Below are 22445 nucleotides of genomic sequence, written 5' to 3'. Positions count from 1 at the left end.
TAGAGTTGCATGTTTGCATTTAAGCTCTTAATGAAAAATGTCCTCTCCTTTTTAATGCATAGTATTTTCAGTTGGTCATGCCATTTTACTGTTTGTAAAAATGTAGCTATTTTATTGACCGGTTAATGATGGTCGGATAGTCGGCAGCAAAATTTACCAAAATCTGCAATCCTAGTACTGAACTGCTGTACTGTACCCTACATGGAAGTCTATGATTGGTTCAGATTTGTTCTGGACCAACCAAATTTGGTCTTAATTGGTGACAGAGATCATGAGAATAATACCCATATATGCAAAGTAAGGTATTGCATATTTTTTTACCTTTTGTGTACCTAATTCAGGATACATCACCATGAAGAGTGAAAATCATATCCATAATTATGCATTTCTGTGTTGTACAGATCAGAGACCGATTAGGTAATTCCGCAATCATTGTTCTGTTACCGGTTGTAAATTCACTTCACATAGTGTATTCAATAACCAAAATCGATTTTCAAAGCCGAGGTGTCATGTCATAGCTGACACTCCATTCTTTCTGCTAACATCTTTGAATCTGTCGTTTTTGGAAAATGCAGTTGCATAAACAGAGGGAGATTTTACTGTTACCAAATGTAGCATCTGCACAGATATAAATGTATTTTTGTGAAATTTTCTGTGCAAATTGTTCAAAGTAGTACTTGTGCATAGAGTTTGCTCGGTTTGTTCAACTTTGAAATCAATGTTTTTTTCTTTCGCATACATTTTAATGTAAAAAGTAGTCTCCCCGTAATTCTGTTATCATGGAATAACCTACTCACTACATGACATTACACAATATAATTTTTGATTGCCCTGCCACTGTTCTCCCTCAAGATTGGGATATAAAAAAAGATCCTGTAGTCAACAGTATTAGTACTAGCATTCAATTGCATAGGCCTAGTTGTGTTCAGGTGTGTGTGTGTTAGGTTATTGTCACTGTTGTCAAAGCTTTTAGACCTAATTGTTGCATGTAAACTACTATTCATCAATTTCAAATGCATATTCAGTATCAAACTGTTGTGAGGTTATGGAAAATTGTGAAACAGTCGGGAAAAGAATGTTGGGTGTCCAAAGTTAATAATCTGACCTTGCCTTTCAGGGAGATGATTTCACAGGATTTGAATCTGATCGTAAAGGATATAAAGGCCCCATACGGTCCAGACATAATCCCTCCAAAAGTAAGTATTAGCCTATTCTACACCTATGCCCATCCCTTGCCACCTATCTATTATTTTTGGGCGGAATCGAGATTTTCATACTGTTGTTCTGCCATACCGGGATTTACGGTATTACTGGTATAGCACACGAGGTTCAAAATGCAAAAAAGGCCCATTGGCAGTCTATTACCAGAATTACAACAAAATTAGCACAATTAATGGCAAATTCTCATGGATGCTTTTAGCTGAATGCTAACGGGCACAAACAACCAACCCAATTGCAAAGACTGGCAAATCCAGCTAATAAGGTATAGCTAGTATAGCTAGTAGTAATTTCTGGTGTAGACATTTACAAGCTAAAGTGAATGAGAGAAATTGTGCAAATAAACACATTTGTAATGCATGCTTGTCTGAAGGAAGAACAGCATCTGTATGCTGAGAAGAGGGGAGGAGAACAGAAAGGGTGAAAAAAACAATAGTTGGAAGCACAGAGAAAAAATGGCAACTGTACAGATAATTCATCCATAGCCCTTTGACTTATCAAACACGGCAGAAAGCTAACCGCCTGTCTCCTTATTAATTCAGCCACTTACTTAGATAACTAACAAGTAACCAAATACACAGCTGGAGAGTATAGCACATCTTAGCCATCGGATATCTTAAAACTGTCTAACACTTAGTAGTGAATTGCATACAAGTGTAACTTTATCACCTTATGTGCGCCACACAGAGACTCACCAATAGATATTGAACACAATGGACTCACCAGCTCCCGCTTGCTCCCGAACACGACTGGCTGCTGTTCTGGGAATTTATGGTATGCTTCATAAATAAAAATGTGACTGGGGAAATAGGGCTGCACATTTTGGGGAATATTCAGAGGTGGAAACTTTCTGTGGGAATATATGGAAATGTATGCAAATTAATATTAATACCATTTAAATGTAGATGTTTTTTGCATTGGATATATTTACCATATCATATGGAGACAAACATAAACCTTTTACCGTATCATAAGTAAACATAATTGCAAATTATTAAATCCTTCCAATGGAAAAGAAAAATGTAAAAAATGAGTTACTAATTGAACTTTAATTAAATGAGTTGACTCTTCATATGGGATGATTTCACTGAACAACAAAAGGGAATATATGATCCATCGCTTCTCCCAATAAATGTTTTCAACATACGTACATCTGTAAAATGATATAGTCTAGAAACTAAAGCTTTGGTCGTTTTCCTCTGTCTTCCATGTCTTCTCCCTGGACCTCCTCAATGTCCACCTCTTGAACATCAGGGTCCAACATGTACACTGTAGTGTGTGTGGGCTTCAGGCAGAATTCTTTGCGCTTTTTGATGCATTTCAGAACTGCAGTTTCCTCTGCTTTGAGCAACAGTGAAGTGGGCAGGGCCGTACGGATTTCTTCTCTTACATCTGCAAGCAGAGTCTGAACATCAGACAAGATGGCATTGTCTCCCTCAATCCGTGTAATGGCTACTGCTATAGGTTTCAGGCTGTTTACCACTCTCTTCCAAAATACATCATCCAGGAGGATCCTCTTGATGGGGCTGTCCATATTGGCAGACTGATATGGTCATTTCTAGGAGAGACCTCTTCCCCTCCAGGAGATTGTCAAACATGATGACAACAACACCCCAACGGGTGCTGCTGGGCAGCTTCAATGTGGTGCTCTTATTCTTCTAATTTTTCTTGGTGGCGTAGATTGCTGCTATAACTTGATGACCCTTCACATCCCTAACCATTTCCTTGGCTCTCTTGTAGTGTATCCATTGTTTTCAGTGCCATGATGTCCTTGAGGGGCAGATTCAATGCATGAGCAGCACAGCCAATGGATGTGAGGGTAGAACTCTTCCACTTTAGACCAAGCAGCCTTCATGTTCGCAGAATTGTCTGTCACGAGTGCAAATACCTTCTGTGGTCCACGTTCATTGACTGCCTTCAGCTCATCTGCAATGTGGAGACCGGTGTGTCTGTTGTTCCTTGTGTCTGTGCTCTTGTAGAATACCGGTTGAGGGATAAGAGATGATGTAGTTAATTATTCCTTACCCACGAACATTCAACCACCCATCAGAGATGATTGCAATACAGTCTGCTTTCTCTATGATTTGCTTGACTTTCACTTGAACTCTGAACTATGCATCAAGCAAATGAGTAGATAAAGCATGTCTGGTTGGAGGGGTGTATGCTGGGCGAAGAACATTCAGAAATCTCTTCCAATACACATTGCCTGTGAGCATCCGAGGTGAACCAGTTGCATGCACAGCTCAAGCAAGACATTCATCAGCATTTCTCTGACTACGTTCCTCCATTGAGTCAAAGAAACTTCTGATTCCAGGAGGACCATGAGCTGTTGCTATCGATAAGGTGTCTCATCATTTTCACCTCGAATAGAAGTAGAGGGACTTTTGTCAGAGGTTGCTTGTTGTGAGCGCTGAGGGAACTTTATGCACTTGGCCAGATGATTCTGTATCTTTGTTGCATTCTTCACATGATTTGGCACAGTATTTGCAAATGGGCACAGCTTTTCCTTCTACATTGACTGCAGTGAAATGTCTCCACACATCAGATAGTGCCTGTGGCATTTTCCTGTAAAGATTAGAAAAGAATTGTAAGAAAAACCAAAATACAATTCCATGTACAGATAAATAGTTAAACAGTTAGATTAAACAACTCCTTTGTAAGATAAATGTTTTAAAATGAAACGGATGGAAACGGATGAATTAACACTCCTAAGTTAGCAGGCTCATGCTAGCTAAAACACACATGGTAGCAAACACTAACTAGCAGAATTTGTTAACCAGTTAGAAATGATTTTAACACACTTTGCTGTAGGCAACTATTTACTAGTTAACAAATGTATGTATGTCATATAAAATATATCCCCTCACCCAGTATTGTAATCAAAACCTACCAGAAAGCATGTAGTCCTTGGCTCAGACAGTGTATTAGTGTGCAAGATCTTGAGAATCAGCTGTACATGTGATGGAAGAGTGCACTGCACATGTGATGGAAGATGCCGTGGGTTGCAATTCCATTGAATTGGGGATAGTTTAACCAAAATATGCCACAAGACCTAGAATTGCCTCATGTGTATCCCACATAAAAGGTTCACTGTTATAAGTTAACTTTTTTGATGAATTTAAGCAAAAGTCCCAGGCTTATCTTCCCATGGAAAATTCCCGGAAAGTTTCCGACCCTTTGCAATCCTTCTCATGATACCTAGGAAGTAAGTGTTATGTTCGGGGTAAATCCAACACACCACATCACTGAGTAACTCTCTTCATATTTACAATGTTATGGGTTTGCTTGTCATCGGCAACTGCTAGTGAGTTTTTTTTTTTTTTAGGACAAAAAGAAACAGAATAGAGATAAGCACAAGTAAAATCATTGAGGAAAACCTGGTTTGGTGTGCTTTCCAACAGCCACTGGAAGACAAGTTCACCTGTCAACAAGACAATAACCTACTACACAAGGACAAATATGTACATCAAATTAATATTTGTTACATGCGCCGAATACAACAAGTGTAGACCTTACAGTGAAATTCTTACTTACAGGCTCTAACCAATAGTGCAAAAAAGGTATTAGGTGAACAATAGGTAAGTAAAGAAATAAAACAACAGTAAAAAGACAGGCTATATACAGTAGCGAGTCTAAAAGTAGCGAGGCTACATACAGACACAGGTTAGTCAGGCTGATTGAGGTAGTATTTACATATGGTTAAAGTGACTATGCATATATTATGAACAGAGAGTAGCAGTAGCGTAAAAGAGGGGTTGGTGGGTGGTGGGACACAATGCAGATAGCCCGGTTAGCCAATGTTCTCGGGGGACTGGTTGGTCGGCCTAATTGGGGTTGTGTGTTCATGAATGTATAGTTAGTGACTATGCATATATGATAAACAGAGAGTAGCATCTGCGTAAAAGAGGGGTTGGGTTGGGGGGTGGCACACAATGCAAATAGTCCGGGTAGCCATTTGATTACCTGTTCAGGAGTTTTTTATGGCGTGGGGGTAAAAACTGTTGAGAAGCCTTTTTGTCCTAGACTTGGCACTCCGGTTCCGCTTGCCATGTGGTAGAGAGAACTACATGCATACATGCATGCAGTTGAAGTCGGAAGCTTACACACTTAGGTTGGAGTCATTAAAACTTGTTTTTCAACTTCACAAATGTCTTGTTAACAAACTATAGTTTTGGCATATCGGTTCAGAAATCTACTTTGTGCATGACACAAGTCATTTTTCCAACATTTGTTTACAGACAGATTATTTCACTTAATTCACTATCACAATTCCAGTTGGTCAGAAGTTTACATACAAAGTTGACTGTGCTTTTAAACAGCTTGGAAAATTCCAGAAAATGGTGTCATGGCTTAAGAAGCTTCTAATTTGCTAATTGACATCATTTGAGTGAATTGGAGGTGTACCTGTGGATGTATTTCGAGGCCTACCTTCAAACTCAGTGCCCCTTTGCTTGAAATCATGGGAAAATCAAAAGAAATCAGCCAAGACCTCAGAAAACAATTGTAGACCTCCACAAGTCTGTTTCATCCTTGGGAGCAATTTCCAAATGCCTGAAGGTACCCTGTTCATCTGTACAAACAATAGTAGACAAGTATAAACACTATGTGACCGCGTAGCCGTCATACCGCTTGGGAAGGAGACACGTTCTGTCTCCTAGAGATGAACGTACTTTAGTGAAAATTAATCCCAGAACAACAGCAATGGGCCTTGTGAAGATGCTGGAGGAAACGGGTACAAAAGTATCTATATCCACAGTAAAATGAGTCCTATATCGACAACCTGAAAGGCCGCTCAGCAAAGAAGAAGCCACTGCTCCAAAACCGCCATTAAAAAGTCAGACTACGGTTTGCAACTGCACATGGGGACAAAAATGTTACTTTTTGGAGAATGTCCTCTGGTCTGATGAAACAAAAAATAGAACTGGCCATAATGACCATCGTTATGTTTTGAGGATAATGGGGGGAGGCTTGCAAGCCGAAGAACACCATCCCAACCGTGAAGCACGGGGTGACAGCATCATGTTGTGGGTGTGCGTTGCTGCAGGAGGGACTGGTGCACTTCACAAAATAGATGTGGATATATTGAAGCAACATCTCAAGACATCAGTCAGGAAGTTAAAGCTTGGTCGCAAATGGGTCTTCCAAATGGACAATGACCCCAAGCATACTTCCAAAGTTGTGGCAAAATGGCTTAAGGACAACAAAGTCAAGGTATTGGAGTGGCTAGCACAAAGCCCTGATCTCAATCCTATAGAAAATTTGTGGGCAGAACTGAGAAAGCATGTGTGAGCAAGGAGGCCTACACACCTGACTCAGTTACACCAGGTCTGTCAGGAGGAATTGGCCAAAATTCACCCAACTTATTGTGGGAAGCTTGTGGAAGGCTACCCACAATATTTGACCCAAGTTAAAGGCAATGCTACCAAATACTAATTGAGTCTGTGAACTTCTGACCCACTGGGAATGTGATGAAATAAAAGCTGAAATCAATCATTCTCTACTATTATTCTGACATTTCACATTCTTAAAATAAAGTGGTGATCCTAACTGACCTAAGACAGGGAATTTTTATTAGGATTAAATGTCAGGATCAGTGAAACATTTTAAATGTACTTGTCTAAGGTGTATGTAAATCTCTGACTTGCCTACATACAGTGGTGTAAAGTACTTTAGTATTTTTACTTAAGTAGTTTGTTTTACTACTTTTACTTCACTACATTCCTAAATAAAATAATGTACTTTTTACTCCATTTTCTATGACACTCAAAATTACTTGTTACATTTTGAATGCTTAGCAGGTCAGGAAAAGGGTCTAATTCACACACTTATCAAGAGAACATCCCTGGTCATCCCTACTACCTGAGCTGGAGGACTCACTGAACACAAAGTGCTTAATTTGTAAATTGTGTGTAAGTGTTGGAGTGTGCCCCTCTATCCATAATAAAATGGTGGTCTGGTTTGAGATGTATTTATACATTTACTTTTGATACTTAAGTATATTTAAAACCCAATACTTTTAGACTTTTACTCTGGTATTTTACTGGGTGACTTTCAGTATTACTTGTCATTTTCTGTTCAGGTATATTGGGTACTTTTTCCGCCACTGCAAGTCTATACTGGTGTTGCTTACGAAGACTACATTGAAGGTTACTGAGAGGCCTAGTTACAACTTATCCCTTAAATCTGCTTGAAAATCTATGGCAAGACATGAAAATGGACGTCGAGCTATGATCAGCAACCAACATGACAGCCTGCAGAATTTTAAATAGAGTAATGTGCAAATATTGTACAATTCAGTGGTGCAATGCTCTTATAGACTCACCCATAAGGACTCACAGCTGTAATTACTGCCAACGGTGATTTCTGACAACTATTCACACCCCTGAGTAAATATATATGTAAATTAGATTTGTGTATTTCATTTGCAATAAATTAGCTAATCTTTTTTTTTTCGTATTTTCACTTTGTCATTATGGGGTATTGTGTGTAGATGGGTGAGAAATTTCATTTTCAACCATTTTGAATTCTGGCTGTAACACAACAATGTGGAATAAGAGAAGGGGTATGTATACTTTCTGAAGCCATTGTATATCAGCTTAGATATGATAGTAATTTCTTCTCTCATTTGTTATTTTCCTCCATAAGGTGATCCTGTCCAAACAAAATCAAAAAGGATACGAGAGAAGCCACCCCTTGTAGTCACCCCAAAGGAGACAGATGAGCCTCCCACTCCTGAAGAAGATGCACGATCTTCACAAGAAATCCACTGTGCAATTCCTCCTGATGCAGTGCCTTCCAATGATGGTAGGAAGGGTTCAAAAAACAAGCACTCAAACCCGGTAAAGGAGAGGCGTCCTGCGAAAAACGGGGCAGCTTTAACTCCAAGGATTACCATCAAGTTGGTGGCCAAGAAGACGGTGAGAAAGGAAAAGGGAGGACGTATAAAATCTGTGGAGAAGCTGAAGGTAAAAGGATTACATTTTCAATCAAAGGCTAATGACGTCAAAGGTGACCAGATCTCCAGTGCCCATGTCAAATTAAAGACCGAGACACAAGCTGATGAGGCACAGCATCTGAATGGCACTGAGGATGAGGGAGGCGGAGGAGCCATACCGGCAAGGAGGCGTGGTAGATCTGCCTCCAAGATCACTGAACCCTGTGTTCAAAGTGGGGCCAAAGTTGGGGAGGTTGATGACCAAAAATCAGAGGGGGGTATAAAATCAACAGGCAAACAGGACATTGCACTGGAAAGTGGAAATGCGGCGCCAAAAACAGACATTAAGAAATTCAAACGGAAAGAAAGAACCACAGAGGTAAGCACTGAAGTCAATAAACTGGTGATCCGGAGAAGAAGTAGAACTACTAATCCACCCTCCGAAACACATGAAGGCCTTGTAACAGAATCAAAAAACCAGAGCAATGACAAAGTATGTCTGGCAGAGTCATTGTTAGAGGTTTCAAGAATAGAGGAAGCCAAAACACCACCCAGAAAGAGTAGGCGTAAACAAAGCAAGGCACATCAAGGAGATAAGATTGTCACAGAAATCCATGTTCCGTTAGCCACAGAACCTGAAAAGCCAATTATTGAATCCAATGACGGGCTGGCTTTTAAAAATGATGATGACATAATCGGGATTCCAAGTTTTAAGCTGATTAAAATCAGAAACCCCAAATTGGAAGGCTCATCTCGGACTGACAGTAAGGGCTCCTCTCGTAAGAAGAAACGAAGCAAGTTTGTGTGGACACTTACATTGGTTAAGGGGAAAAGAAAGGACACCCAAGTGCAGAGCTCTGGAAATACTGTCAAAGGAACAGCGAAGCAGCGGAATAATGCTGAATTAGACAAAGACTCTCTTTTTGAACCCAGTGTGATCAAGAATGTTGAGAACCCTGAAGAGAAAGGGGCCACGAGTTGTACTACATCCAGAGATGCTGAGCACACACATAATGAGAAGTCTTCCAAGAAGAAGATTACGGAGACTTTGTCTCTTGAGGAAAAGTCATCTCTTCATGTTGAGGTGGGACAGGGAACGCAACCACATCCAGAGGAGGCCACTCAAACTGACTGTGGTGATACTGTGGCAATGGTTGTTCCACCCCTTCAGATAAAAAAGGTCTCCTCACCCGGTAAACCTAAACGCTCAAAACCATCATTCCTGATCCATCAAACTACTCCTGCGCCGGAAGAAAAAAGGATAGTGGTAATCACAAAAGATTCAAGTGAAATTCTGGAGGAAAAAATGTCTTTATCAGACACAAATGCTGTGCCAACTCCCAAAGCAAGGAGGAGAAGACTGGCGAAGATGTCTACACCACGGAAGAAGCGTGGAAGTCATAAACCCTGGACAACCCACAAACACAAGCTTCAAACAAGTCCAAATGTGGAACATCCATCTGATGAACCTGCCAGTGAAGCAGAACCACAGACCAATGAGGTTTTGAAGACTGAGGTTTCCACATTGTCTGTTTCAAAACCTAGAAGGAGAAGAAGTTTGAGTGTTTCAGTTAGAAAGAGGCCAGGGAAGACGCAGATGTTACCTGAACCCACTGAATCTCCAAACACAGAGTTAGCCCCATCTGAACCACAGACAGAGGTCTCCACATTGTCTGTTGTCTCTAAACCTAGGAGAAGAAGTTCTAACCTTTCAATTAGAAAGAAGTCAAGGAAGACACCATCTGAAACTGCAAACACAGAGATGGCCCCATCTGAACAACAGAAAGAGATCTCCACATTGTCTGTCTCTAAATCTAGGAGTAGAATAAATTCTATCCTTTCAATTAGAAAGAAGTCAAATACACCAACATCATCTGAAACTCCCAACACCGAGATGGCCCCATCTGAACCAGAGACAGAGGTCTCCACATTGTCTGTTGTCTCTAAACCTAGGAGAAGAACATCTAGCCTTTCAATAAGAAAGAAGTCAAAGACGCCAACATCTGAAACTCCAAACACCGAGACGGCCCGATCTGAACAGCATACAGAGGAGATCTCCACATTGTCTGTTGTCTCTAAATCTAGAAGGAGAACTTCTAGCCTTTCAATTAGAAAGAAGTCAAAGACAACAACATCATCTGAAACTCCAAACACCGAGACGGCCCGATCTGAACCACAGACAGATGAGGTCTCTACGTTGTCTGTTGTCTCTAAACCTAGAAGAAGAACTTCTAGCCTTTCAATTAGAAAGAAGTCAAAGACACCAACATCTGAAACTCCAAACACCGAGACGGCCCGATCTGAACAGCAGACAGAGGAGATCTCCACATTGTCTGTTGTCTCTAAATCTAGAAGGAGAAGGAATTCTAGCCTCTCAATTAGAAAGAAGTCAAAGACGCCAACATCTGAAACTCCAACCACCGAGACGGCCCCATCTGAACCACAGACAGAGGAGGTCTCTACGTTGTCTGTTGTCTCTAAACCTAGAAGGAGAAGAAATTCTAGCCTTTCAATTAGAAAGAAGTCAAAGACACCAACATCATCTGGAACTCCAAACACAGAGACGGCCCGATCTGAACAGCAGACAGAGGAGATCTCCACATTGTCTCTTGTCTCTGAACCTAGGAGAAGAACTTCTAGTCTTTCGATTAAAAATAAGTCAAAGACACCAACATCTGAAACTCCAAACATAGAATTAGCCCAATCTGAACCTGTAACTTTGGCTGACACTCAACCAGAGGTAAAGGTGGAGCCAGAGACTCAGCCAATAGGGAGTGGAAAGGTGCTGCTTTTGGAGCCCTCTGTTATTGAAAAGAGAGAACGACGCCGTCATAGAAGTCTGTTCAAACATGGCAAAAAGAAGCGAAGAGCCTTGGTTGGACAGAGGCAGAAACAAAGGCAGAGGCCAGAAGGGAGCACGAGTGATGAGAGTAAATTACCTGAAAGTAAGGTACCTGAAGCTGTTGAAGAGGTGGACCTAAAGGAAGTTTATTCCCCAGAGGCTGCTTCCACACTGGCAAGCTCTAAACTCATTGGTATCCTCAAGACCAAGAACAGAAGGAAAAAGGTCCCCAATTCAAGCCTTCAGTTCCTTGGTAGCAAAAGACCAAGAGCCAGGCCTAAAACTCTATCTAAGCAGGTAGAAATTGATCTCGCCCAGCAAATTTTGGAGGAGCAGGATATACAAGACACTGTGGATGATGAACCACAGTCTGATGCTTTTGACGACCAGCATGGTAAATCAAAATACCTTAAAAACATAAAGCACTTCATCATGCCTGTTGTCAGTGCCCGGTCCTCACGGGTGATCAAGACTCCACAGAGGTTTATGGATGATGCTGGCATGTCCGTTTTGCCCCGTAGAAACTCCCCGAAGAAAGGCCAACTATTTGGCTTACACCCACGCACTGGAAGGAAACGGGAAGATGGCACAGGTAGAGAGCTTACTCCTGATCTGCCTGTCGACGAGGAAGAATTTCTGAATGAGGCGCAGTTAGATGTTGATTTGTTCTCAACTCAGGAACTCGAAAAGGAAACCACTGACATGAGTGACGGCTTATCCTCCGGAAAGCAATTTGGGAAGAGGAGGTCCCTTTTGAGGAACCCCAGTTTCAAGTGGCATGTGCCAGGAGAATCTGGTGAGGAGGTATATACGCTGGACAAAACTCTTCAGAGCGAGTATGAGACTTTACTTTTATCCAAAGAAATCCAAATAGCTTCTGACCCATCAACTGATCCCCAGGAGGTTCAGAAAAAGAAAAGGTGCTACAAGTTCAACAAGCAAACATCTCACCTAAATATGTACAAGCGACTGAAGAAGCTGCAACCAGGACTTCCCAAAAGGAGAAGAAAAAACGTGATGACAGATGGTGTTTGCAATACTCTTCAATCTTCTGTTCATATGCTAGCGGAAGGTCTGGATGATGAAGTCAAGAGCATCTGTCTAAAGAAACGTCCCACAATCACAGCTCCAAGCAAACCCAAATCAAAGCAAGGCAAATCCAAGCTCAAGATTGAGGACCTTGATAGCCCTGGGGTTGTGCGAAAAGTCTCTGTGTGTGTTCGGACCATGAACTCAAAGTTCTTAACATTTCAATATGGAGAACATGAGGAGTTGACAGAGGAAGACAAAACAAATGCTGAGAATGTTATTGCAGGTAAGAAAAGAGCTATCAATCAATTAATGCGTATAGTTGTTCAACATTAGCTTGCTTGATAAATAACTGCACATTATGTAAACCTGGTATTTTTGTTTATTTGTATGTTACTTGGTTTAATATGTATGTTTTCACTGCTTGAACTCCCCTGGAAAGTAAAGTGACATACCTTTTGGACTTTCTCTGTCCCAGAAGCAGGAAAGCTTGAGCCACAGGAACTACATCTGGACATGATCGCTGAGCCTGACCGTGCTGCTGCTGAGGAGAAAGGAGCCACCCAAAGAGTTTGCCTCACAGGGGCCAATAAGAGGATGTTCAATCTGCTCAAGAAAGCCAAGGTCCAGCTCAACAAGATCGACCAGCAGAAACAACTCAAGACCTCAGGGGTAATAATTGTCTCACTCATAAAAAGAATACACTTTAAAATTGCCATGCAGACAGTTCTTTTTTTGCACTAAACAACATGCATGATGGGACTTTTTTCTGATACAGAATATGCTTTATGTTTCCCCTCATTGTCATTAAATAGGATGATATTCATTAACATCTATTGTGATATCTCTGGAGAGCTTCCTGTGTAAGCCCATAGTGATGAAACATGTTACCTGCAGCTTCTATCAGGGCCTGCTGGCTCCAGAGATGCAGCAGGGAAGAGACAAAGGAGGAAACCGAAAGAGCAGCTTGAGCATGTTGCCTCAAACATGACTGACCCTCCCCTGTCACAGGTATGGGCATATGAACACAATCCTGGTCTGTGCTGTTCTCTGCATATTTTATCTTCAGTGTCTCTCGCTTTTCAATGTGTCTGAATGCAACTTTGTCTCTTTCTCTTACTCAATAAAGTATCAGTATGTTGTTTCTTCCTGACTAAGACCCACCTGTTCTGGTCATAAATGCATGTTTCATTGTGATAAAAGAATGTGTCATAACAGCATCCCTCCCTGTCCCCCTCTCTCCTTGTTACCAGGAGTTCCGCAGAGCGGGGGGTCCACGCATCAAACACGTGTGCCGTGCAGCTGCTGTCGTGCTTGGCCAGCCTCGTGCACTGGTGCCCGATGACATGATCCCCAGACTCAGTGCGCTGCCTCTACATGAGAGAACTGGCATATCTCCCTCTGGCAAGAACCAAGGTAGAGCCTCAAGCTTTCAAAACGGAATATCAATGCAAATCTCGCAACAAACTTTTTTTAAGTGACATCATGCGTTCTTGTCTTTCCCCACAACTTTCTTTGACTTTCCTATGAAATATATCATAATCATATACCTTACCTATTGCAGGTGGTCGGTCTCCCTCTGGGCCAGACAGCCCTGGGCTGCCGGACCAGAAGGTTACCAAGGTCAGGAAGTCGGGAGCAGGTTTTGCTAAACAAAAGAGCCTTGGACCATTCGGGCTCCGCTCTCGGAGGTGTGGGATCTGCAAGGGCTGCAACCATGAGGAGGACTGTGGCGAGTGCATGAACTGCCTGGACAAACCCAAGTTTGGAGGGCCCAATACGAAGCGACAGTGCTGCGTGTAAGTGTACTGCTCATCAGAATTGCAAAGGTGACCAACTCGCATATATGCTACTGAATTATATAGATTGAATAGACAACTAAATGACAAATGTATTTCTCTCTCCAAAAGATATAAAAGATGTGATCAGATTGAAGACCGAAAAGCACGTCGTCTGAGTGGCAAGTTTCCTAGAGGTCCTGGGAAGCGCAGGCGGCACTCCCTCAGCGTGGGTCAGTCTAGCAATGAGGAAGTTGATGGGATGGAGGTGGGGGACAGCCAGAGCCCATCTGTGAGGAAGCAGCCGCGGCGTTGTGTGAAGCCGCGCTCCTACTTTGACCTGCTGGACTATGACTCCGACCTGGAGATCACTGTGGGCTCCAACTCTGCCTCCCCCGGCCGGAGGAGAGGCCCCGGCCCACGCAGCCAAGGTAGTAATATAACATTATTGAGAAGTGATCATAGAATGGGATTTTCCTCTGTTTATTTAATATTGTCAGATCTTCTAGAACAGGTATTCCCAAACTGGGGTACGCACAATGCTGTCGGGGGTACGCCAAATAAAAATGTGATTCACATTTTAAAAAGAAATAAATACAAATTCTTCACATTTTCAAACAGTCCATTTAATAAGGCCCATGTCCATAGAGACACATACCAGCTCTACTGGTAGTACTACACCTGCACCTGACAGTTGTGAATCTGATTCAGCCGAAGAGCTACTGCCCCCTTCCCCAGGAAAACACTGAACAACAGACAGGGACATTGGACCATCGAAGAGGTGCAAATATGATGACAACTGCATTGATTTGGGGTTAATTTACATTGGGAGTAGTGCTTTTCCTCAGCCACTGTGTGTTATATGTGTAAAAGTACTCAGAACTCAATGAAACCTTCACTCTTGCACAGACATTTAGAAACAAAACATACCAATTTGAAAAATAAGCCCAAGCAGTTTGAGTGAGAATTAAGATGACTTTTGAGAAGTAAGACGTGTATAAAGCAGCAGATGCCATTTAAAAGAAGGGGCTAGAAGCATCTTATATGGTGAGCTACAGAGTGGCTAGGAAAGGCAAGCCCCATACTATTGTGAAGGACTTAATTCTTCCTGCTGATGTGGATATGGCTGGGGGGAAAGGCCAAATAAACTATACAGAGACAGTGCCTTCATCAAACAACACTGTTTCACGACGCAACAGTGACATGGCAGATGTTTTGAAACAATTACTGCTTCGCAAACAAGCCAGTAAATTATATATGTTACAGCTGGATGAGTCAACAGACGTGGGCCTGGCACAGCTTCTGGTATAGGTCCGTTACGTTTATGGGGGAAGACATCCTCTTCTGCAAACCAGAACAACAGGAGAGGATATTTTTAAAGTACTGGACATCTTTGTGACAATGCTGGGCCTTGTCAAATGGACTTTGGTGGTTAAGATGTGTTGGTATCTGTACTGATGGTGCAAACGCCATGACAGGGAGACATAGTGGAGTGGTAACGCGTGTGCAAGCAGTTGCTCCCGACGCCACTTGGGTACACTGCAGCATCCACCGAGAGGCTCTTGCTACCAAGGGAATGCGCAGCTTGAAAGATGTTTTGGACACTACATTGAAAATGGTTCAATTTTAAAGCAAGCCCCCTGACCTCTCATGTATTTTCTGCACTATGCAAGGATATGGGCAGTGACCATGTAACGTTTTAACCACACACAGAAGTGCAATTCTCTTTACTGGCCATAATTTTCACTTGTATATACTGCTTGCATGATGACGAGTTTCTCACACGACTGGCCTATCTGGTTGATGTTTTTTCTCGCCTGAATGATCTGAATCTAGGATTACAGGGACTCTCCGCAACTATATTCATTGTGTGGGACAAAATTGAGGCTATGATTAAGAAGTTGGAGCTCTTCTGTCTGCATTAACAAGGACAACACACAGGTCTTTCTATCATTGTAGTTTTTTTAATGTGCAAATGAACTCAAGCTTACGGACAATGTTAAATGTGATATAGCGAAGCACCTGAGTGAGTTGGGTGTGCAATTACGCAGGTACTTTCCCGAAATGGATGACACGAACAAGTGGATTCGTTATCCCTTTCATGCCCTGCCTCCAGTCCACTTACCGATATCTGAACAAGAGAGCATCTTTGAAATTGCAACAAGCGGATCTGTGAAAATGTAATTTAATCAGAAGCCACTGCAAAATTTCTGGATTGGGCTGTTCTCAGAGTATCCTGCCTTGGCAAAAAATGCTGTTAAGACACTGATGCCCTTTGCAACCACATACCTATGTGAGAGTGGATTCTCGGCCCTCACTAGCATAAACTAAATACAGGCGCAGAACGGGGTGTGGAAAATGATTTAAGACCTGAGACTCTCCAGTACAACCCAACATTGCTATGTGCATCCTTTCAAGCACACCCTTCTCATTAACCTGTGGTGAGTTATTCACAATTTTCGATTAACAAATAAAGATTTATATGTAAGATTGCTAAATAAAGAGCAAATATTATTATATTATTATTTGTGCCCTGGTCCAAAAAGAGCTCTTTGTCACTTCCCACAAGCCGGGTTGTGACAACTCACACAGATTCTTGTGTTTAATAAATGTATAGTGTGTGTGTGGCAGGCTTACAATGATGGCAACAAACAATATTTGAGAGTGCGCTGATCCTGGTATTAGTGCAGCTGAAGGTTGAATGTTTGAAGGGGTACGGGACTATAAAAAGTTTGGGAACCACTGTTCTAGAAGATCCCGTTCATAGCTGTGAGGTAATGCATTAACTCTGAAGTATTAACACTGTATGTCTAATCACCACTGCAATGGTCCCTTTTCGTCTTCAGACTTTGTCTCTCTGGATGGATTCCTGGGAGATCTGTCGGACGACGGTGTGAGACATCGCAGGCTGCACCACCGAGTTCCTCCGTGTCGCCGTAAAACTGACAAGGTAAAGAATCACAACAGGGCTGCTGCTCTGATGCCACTGAGCAGGAGGTGCATGAATTGACAGTTTCTGGGTCTCCTAGGTGTATAACACAAAGGATCTCCACAACCCACTCCCCACCCTTCTCTCTCTCTCTCTCTCTCCAATCGCTCCATCTTTCCACTCACTTCGTGTTCCCTCTGCTGCACCTCATGGTGGGATTCCCTGTCCTCTCTTCCTTCTCTCATTCTGAGTTAAGCTGCTGCTTGCTTATAGGTGCTCGTGGCAGATAATGCTGGTGCTCTTTTGCTTTGGCCTCAGCAGTCCCACCCTTCACAGGCACAGCAGAAGCAGACAGGCCTGTGGAGCGGTGGTGTCTACAGCTGGCTGGACGATGACCACCAGGGAGAGGGAGAGTCAGAGGGGCTGTCGGCGGAGCAGCTACTTGCGCAGATGACTCAGTCCCCCCGACACCCACAGCCAGACCTGGAGCTATCCTCCTCCTACCCCGAGGACCAAGGGTCTCCCCACCCCTGGCGCCTGCTATCCCACACTGGGGCCACTCCGGGGTGGCCAAGGGCCAGGGTAGGGGGTGAGAAGGGAAGGATGTTGGTGGAGGCGGGGTGGGGACGAGCCCGTTTTCATCCTCCGTCATATTTTTCCCAGAATCCTCTGGAACAGACGCCACCCAGCGTCCTGGCCGCCCTGGCCAATGGATTCGACCAGAGGGAGAGGGAGCCCTCCGAGCCTACGCACAAGATCGGCGTGGACTTCAAGGTCGGATGCTTTTCCCTGACTCTTGTAGCTGTGTTTTTAGAGATCTCATTTACCAGTTAGCTACTGATTTTGCTTGTCGAGCCAATCCAGAAAAATATAGGCCCAACGCAAGTGCATTGATTTAAACAACTGAACTTGAGCCTTGCATTATAATTAAACAATAAAGCAGAGGAGGTGTGGTTTATTTCAGCAGTAAGGCCCGAGGAAGTGTGGTATATGGCCAATATACCACGGCTAAGGGCTGTTCTTAAGCACGACGCAACACAGAGTACCTGGACACAGCCCTTAGCCGCGGTATATTGGTCATATATCACAAACCCCTGAGGTGCCTTATTGCTATTATAAACCATTTACCAACAGAGTTAGAGCAGGGCTCATAGCTTTCAGCATTCAGGGCTTGAACCACCCAGTTTATAATGGCCAATATACTAGAAATCCCAGAGGTGCTTTATTGCTATTATAAACTGTTACCGACATAAATATAACAGTAAATAAGTTGTTTTGTGTCATATCCGTGCTATATTGTATGCAAAATACACGGCAAGAATGCTGTTTCAGCCTATCAGCATCCAGGACCCAAACTACTCTGTTTATAACCATGGTTAAATTAGCCATTATCATCAGGTTTTGTCTTTGGTTTGGTTTATTTCTGTAATACCCTTATCTATCCACTGGATGTCAGTGTTCTTCTACATCAAGAGTCCAGAAGGCTGTTTCCCATCTCTGTATCTCCCACGCCTGTGTCTGACTCTGTACTGCGGGCCTCCATATGAGAGCTGAAAGCTGTGTCTAAGCCTCCCCTGTCTGCCATGCAGGAGGACTGTGACCTCCAGAACGTGTGGATGATGGGAGGCCTGAGTATCCTGACCTCTGTACCCATCATGCCCCCCTGTGTCTGCCTGCTGTGTGCCAGTAAAGGACAACAAGAGGTAAAGGCTCACAACATGGCTCTGTTATTACAATGTCCCATTGGAGGAATGTCTTTGTTTTCAACACTGATATTTGCTACAGGATGTTTTGACATGTAGGATGTTTTTGTCAATGTATGGCCATGATGGATCTTTTGAATCCACCATTGGAAGGTCTTAAACCCGCAGACTGTTATCTGTTCCTATCCTAGCAAATGCTGTACTGCCAGGTGTGCTGTGAGCCATTCCACCGGTTTTGCCTTGAGCCAATGGAGCGGCCCTCCGAGGACAACAAGGAGAACTGGTGCTGTCGTCGCTGCAAGTGCTGCCATATATGTGGTAGAAAAAACAAGCACTCCAAGGTATGGGTCCACACAAGGCCTCAGTCACTCCTGAGAACTTAAACATCTGGCCAATAGTTTTTAGTCTATATCTGGGGTCTATAGTTAACCCATAGACTGAAGAGGAAGTGACACTCCACTGTTTATTTTCTGGTTCAATGAGAGTGGATGAACTGAGTAGACCAGATCTAGCTGCTATTGATGTCTATGGGAGAGACACTTAAGTAGACCACAACAGACATTTAGTTAAATTGTTAACGGCCTGAGTGTGAACTATCTTCATATATCCACCATATATCCAAACAGTGACATCAGTGTTGCCACCAATCTATGTGTAACTGTAATACTGTATCTCTGGTGTTCCTCAGCCTCTGCTGGAGTGTGACAGATGTCAGAACTGTTATCACCCTTCATGCCTGGGGCCTAACTACCCCAAACCCAACAGGAGGAGGAAGGCCTGGGTGTGTATGACGTGCATCAGGTGTAAAAGCTGTGGGGTTACACCAGGGAAGAGTTGGGACACCGAGTGGAACCACGATAAAGGACTCTGTCCAGACTGCACCAAGCTCCACGACCAAGGTGAGATGACCTGAACGCTTTGGGGAAGTTGATCTGCAAACACTAATGTTAAAACATGATAAGACGAGTTCATTTATTTGATTTCACTGTGCATATGGGAATGGCAGGATATTGACGGTATCTCTTTCTAAAGGCAACTACTGTCCGATCTGCTTCAAGTGCTATGAGGACAGTGACTACGACAGTCAGATGATGCAGTGTGCCACCTGTAACCACTGGGTCCATGCCAAGTGTGAGGACCTGACAGGTGGGTCTTCCAGTGTTACGCCCAACTTCTTCTGCTGTGTAACGGGCTCCCATGCTCAGCCGTACCTTTCACAGGGATGCCAACTCGTCACTTTTCCGTGATATTTGCCTTTTTATCTCAGAATAAAGGTCATCCACGTGAGTCATGTAGATCTGACAAAAAGTGCGTAGATAACTCATTGAGTTATAACGTTGAGGCCCCAACAGATCTTCTCCCTGTGTGATCACCTCTGCGTCCTACAAATGGAATACCAGGGTTTAGATCGTGATGTCAGATATGTAATATCAGAACGAGTGCTTCATCCAATATCACGTGTGACAGCTGTGAGCAGCCAGCTGCGTCCCACTAACCAGCCGTTAGCCTGCTCAGCGGCCTCTCTCAATCTGTTTTTTTCTGCACATCTCTATCACTTTCAAAATGCTATTTAGCCGTGATGGCGAGCTGGCGTGTGCAGATAGTGATGTGGTTTGTGTTACATTTGTTAAATAATTGGAGCTGCTCGCAGTGCAAGGGAAGTAGATACATATTACTCTGTATTATGATACTTGGTCTGGTAGCACATCCTTAGTAAAGTGTTGGTGTGGTGACAACCCCACTCTGAAAATAGGCATATTTTCTTGCAGTATTTTTTTGTGCGTTTCTGCGCGAAGAATTTCTGTCACCATTTTAGGACCTCAACAGTTTACATCCCAGCTTTCACAATAGAGAACATGCACTGAGTGTACAAAACATTAAACACCTGCTTTTTCCATGACCGACTGACCAGGTGAATCCAGTTGAAAGCTATGAGCCCTTATGGATGTTACCTTCAATCAGTGTAGATGAAGGGGAGGGGACAAGTTAACCTCTCTTGGGTAGGGGGCAGTTTTTTCACCTCCGGATGAAAAGCATGCCCAAAGTAAACTGCCTGTTACTCAGGCCCAGAAGCTAGGGTATGCATGTAATTGGTAGATTTGGATAGAAAACACTCTAAAGTTTCTAAAACTGAAAAAATAGTGTGTGTATGTATAGCAGAACTGATATGGCAGGCGAAACCCAGAGGACAAACCATCCTCTTGACTATCCGTGAGACTTACTCCCCATCCTCCCTCAAGATAGGGAGACCCTGGGAAGTACTCTGTGGCCCCAGCCAAGGTCAGCACCGAATCTTGCTCAATCTGTTTTTAAGATACAATAATAGACATAAACTACACACAAGGATATATAATTCTACTAACTAAAACCACACACATCATTAGAGTAATCTCATGATTCTAGTCAATTTCATACAATCATATGGTTTCAGGGTGGAATATTCTAATCACACCTATGAACATATAAATCCCATTATCACACATATTTTCTAGAATGTTAAATATTTGATTTTGGTATTTTTGAATTTCACGCTCTGCGGATTTCACTGGATGTTGGTCAGGTGGGACACTACCGTCCCACAACCGATACTATGAAAGCTTAACCAACTTTATTCTTCCCAGAGGGTCAGTACAGATCATTCAGACATGTTTCCACCAACACAAGTGTATATATACTCCAATTTAGATGCACTCCTCCTTCTCTCCAACCCTTACATCTTTTATGGTTCGACAGGAAGGCGAAGTGATGGGGTAATAAACCGTTCCTTCTCCCTTAAGGTGACCTGACCTCAACCCCCTTGATGCCTAATCCAATGCTCTCCACCTATAGCAATCATGTGATTGCCTCCCCTCTACTCAGCACATTCCAAAGCCATCTGGCTCCTACAGATAACCATTAACTTCTGATATAAAAACCAGTCTGTTTCACTCCTCAGATACTATAGTATTACTTCTGATGTATCATGTCTCTAACAATAACAATGTTCCAAGTTTAAGAAGTCAGAACCCAGAATCTAACAGTATCAAGAATGGTCCACCACCCAAAGGATATCCAGCCAACCAAGCATTGGTGTCAACATGGGCCAGCATCCCTGTGGAACGATTTAAACACCTTGTAGAGTCCATGCCCCAACAAATTGTCTCTAGCCTAAATGGTTACAAAAATATGACTCATAGTACCAGAGATGCCTTTTTTATTTGTATCAGGATTCGCGTGCATTTTATATATCACAAACCATGACGCGGAATGTTTTGAACAAACCCCGGGTTGCTCATTGATTTGACATCAAATAACGTTGTTCGGTCATGTTACCTAACAACCTGGTAACTTGACAGTAGGTTTGGGCAAATTTGATTGGTATACGAGGAAAGGAATTTGGGTCTGCTACTCATACGATGTGCTTTAAATGTAGGCTTCATATAGACCTAATGTAAGCCTGAACTATATAAAAAATCTATTTCTGGTGCTCCTTAAATTCTGTTTGGTGCCTAATGTTTTAAGTTGGGCTCAGTGTGTGTATGTGTTTTTGTGGGAGAGAGTGATTTTTGAGCATGAGGGAGACAGTGTGTGAGGAAGGGAGGGTGAGTGTGTGTCAACTGAAGAGTAAAGAAGGTTTCATGCAGTGTCTTCTCCTTACTGACACAATGACATGCAGATCATTATGCGTCTATTTCACAGGAGGTTGGTGGCACCTTAATTGGGGAGGACAGGCTTGTGCTAATGGCTGGAGCGGAATTAGTGGAATGGTATCAAACACATGGTTTCTATGTGTTTGATGCCATTCCATTTGTCTTGTTCCAGCCATTATTATGAGCCGTCCCCCCTTCAGCACCCTCCACTGATATATATTCCTTCCTCCCATTCCTCGAGCCAAATCACAGGTAGGGCTTTGCAAATATCAGAAAATCAGCCATTCTATGCAGTATTCTATTAAGTTCATTATGTTTTATTGAGTACAATTGTGGTTTTTGGAGAACATTTAGAAAAGCATCCAGGGGATGCTAGGCCACTG

General features: G+C 42.8%; 1 protein-coding gene across 4 annotated transcripts in view; it reads left to right on the top strand.

The window, feature by feature from the left end:
- The window catches only part of LOC118373824 (histone-lysine N-methyltransferase 2A-like), a 73477-nt gene that overhangs the window by 6169 nt on the left and 44863 nt on the right, over window positions 1–22445 (top strand). For all 4 annotated transcript variants that reach the window (XM_052489941.1, XM_052489938.1, XM_052489939.1 and 1 more), the window contains exons 2-14: window positions 1118–1196; window positions 7864–12309; window positions 12502–12695; window positions 12921–13034; window positions 13277–13439; window positions 13588–13822; window positions 13934–14232; window positions 16648–16751; window positions 17394–17504; window positions 18320–18433; window positions 18625–18774; window positions 19122–19332; window positions 19466–19579. In XM_052489941.1, coding sequence (XP_052345901.1) covers window positions 1118–1196; window positions 7864–12309; window positions 12502–12695; window positions 12921–13034; window positions 13277–13439; window positions 13588–13822; window positions 13934–14232; window positions 16648–16751; window positions 17394–17504; window positions 18320–18433; window positions 18625–18774; window positions 19122–19332; window positions 19466–19579 — 6334 coding nt within the window. The remainder of the gene's footprint in view (window positions 1–1117; window positions 1197–7863; window positions 12310–12501; window positions 12696–12920; window positions 13035–13276; window positions 13440–13587; window positions 13823–13933; window positions 14233–16647; window positions 16752–17393; window positions 17505–18319; window positions 18434–18624; window positions 18775–19121; window positions 19333–19465; window positions 19580–22445) is intronic.

This window comes from Oncorhynchus keta, chromosome 31, assembly GCF_023373465.1.
Source record: "Oncorhynchus keta strain PuntledgeMale-10-30-2019 chromosome 31, Oket_V2, whole genome shotgun sequence".
NCBI lineage: Eukaryota > Metazoa > Chordata > Actinopteri > Salmoniformes > Salmonidae > Oncorhynchus > Oncorhynchus keta.
The sequence above is the reverse complement of the archived record's forward strand: the minus strand, read 5'-3'. Positions and strand labels throughout refer to the sequence as shown.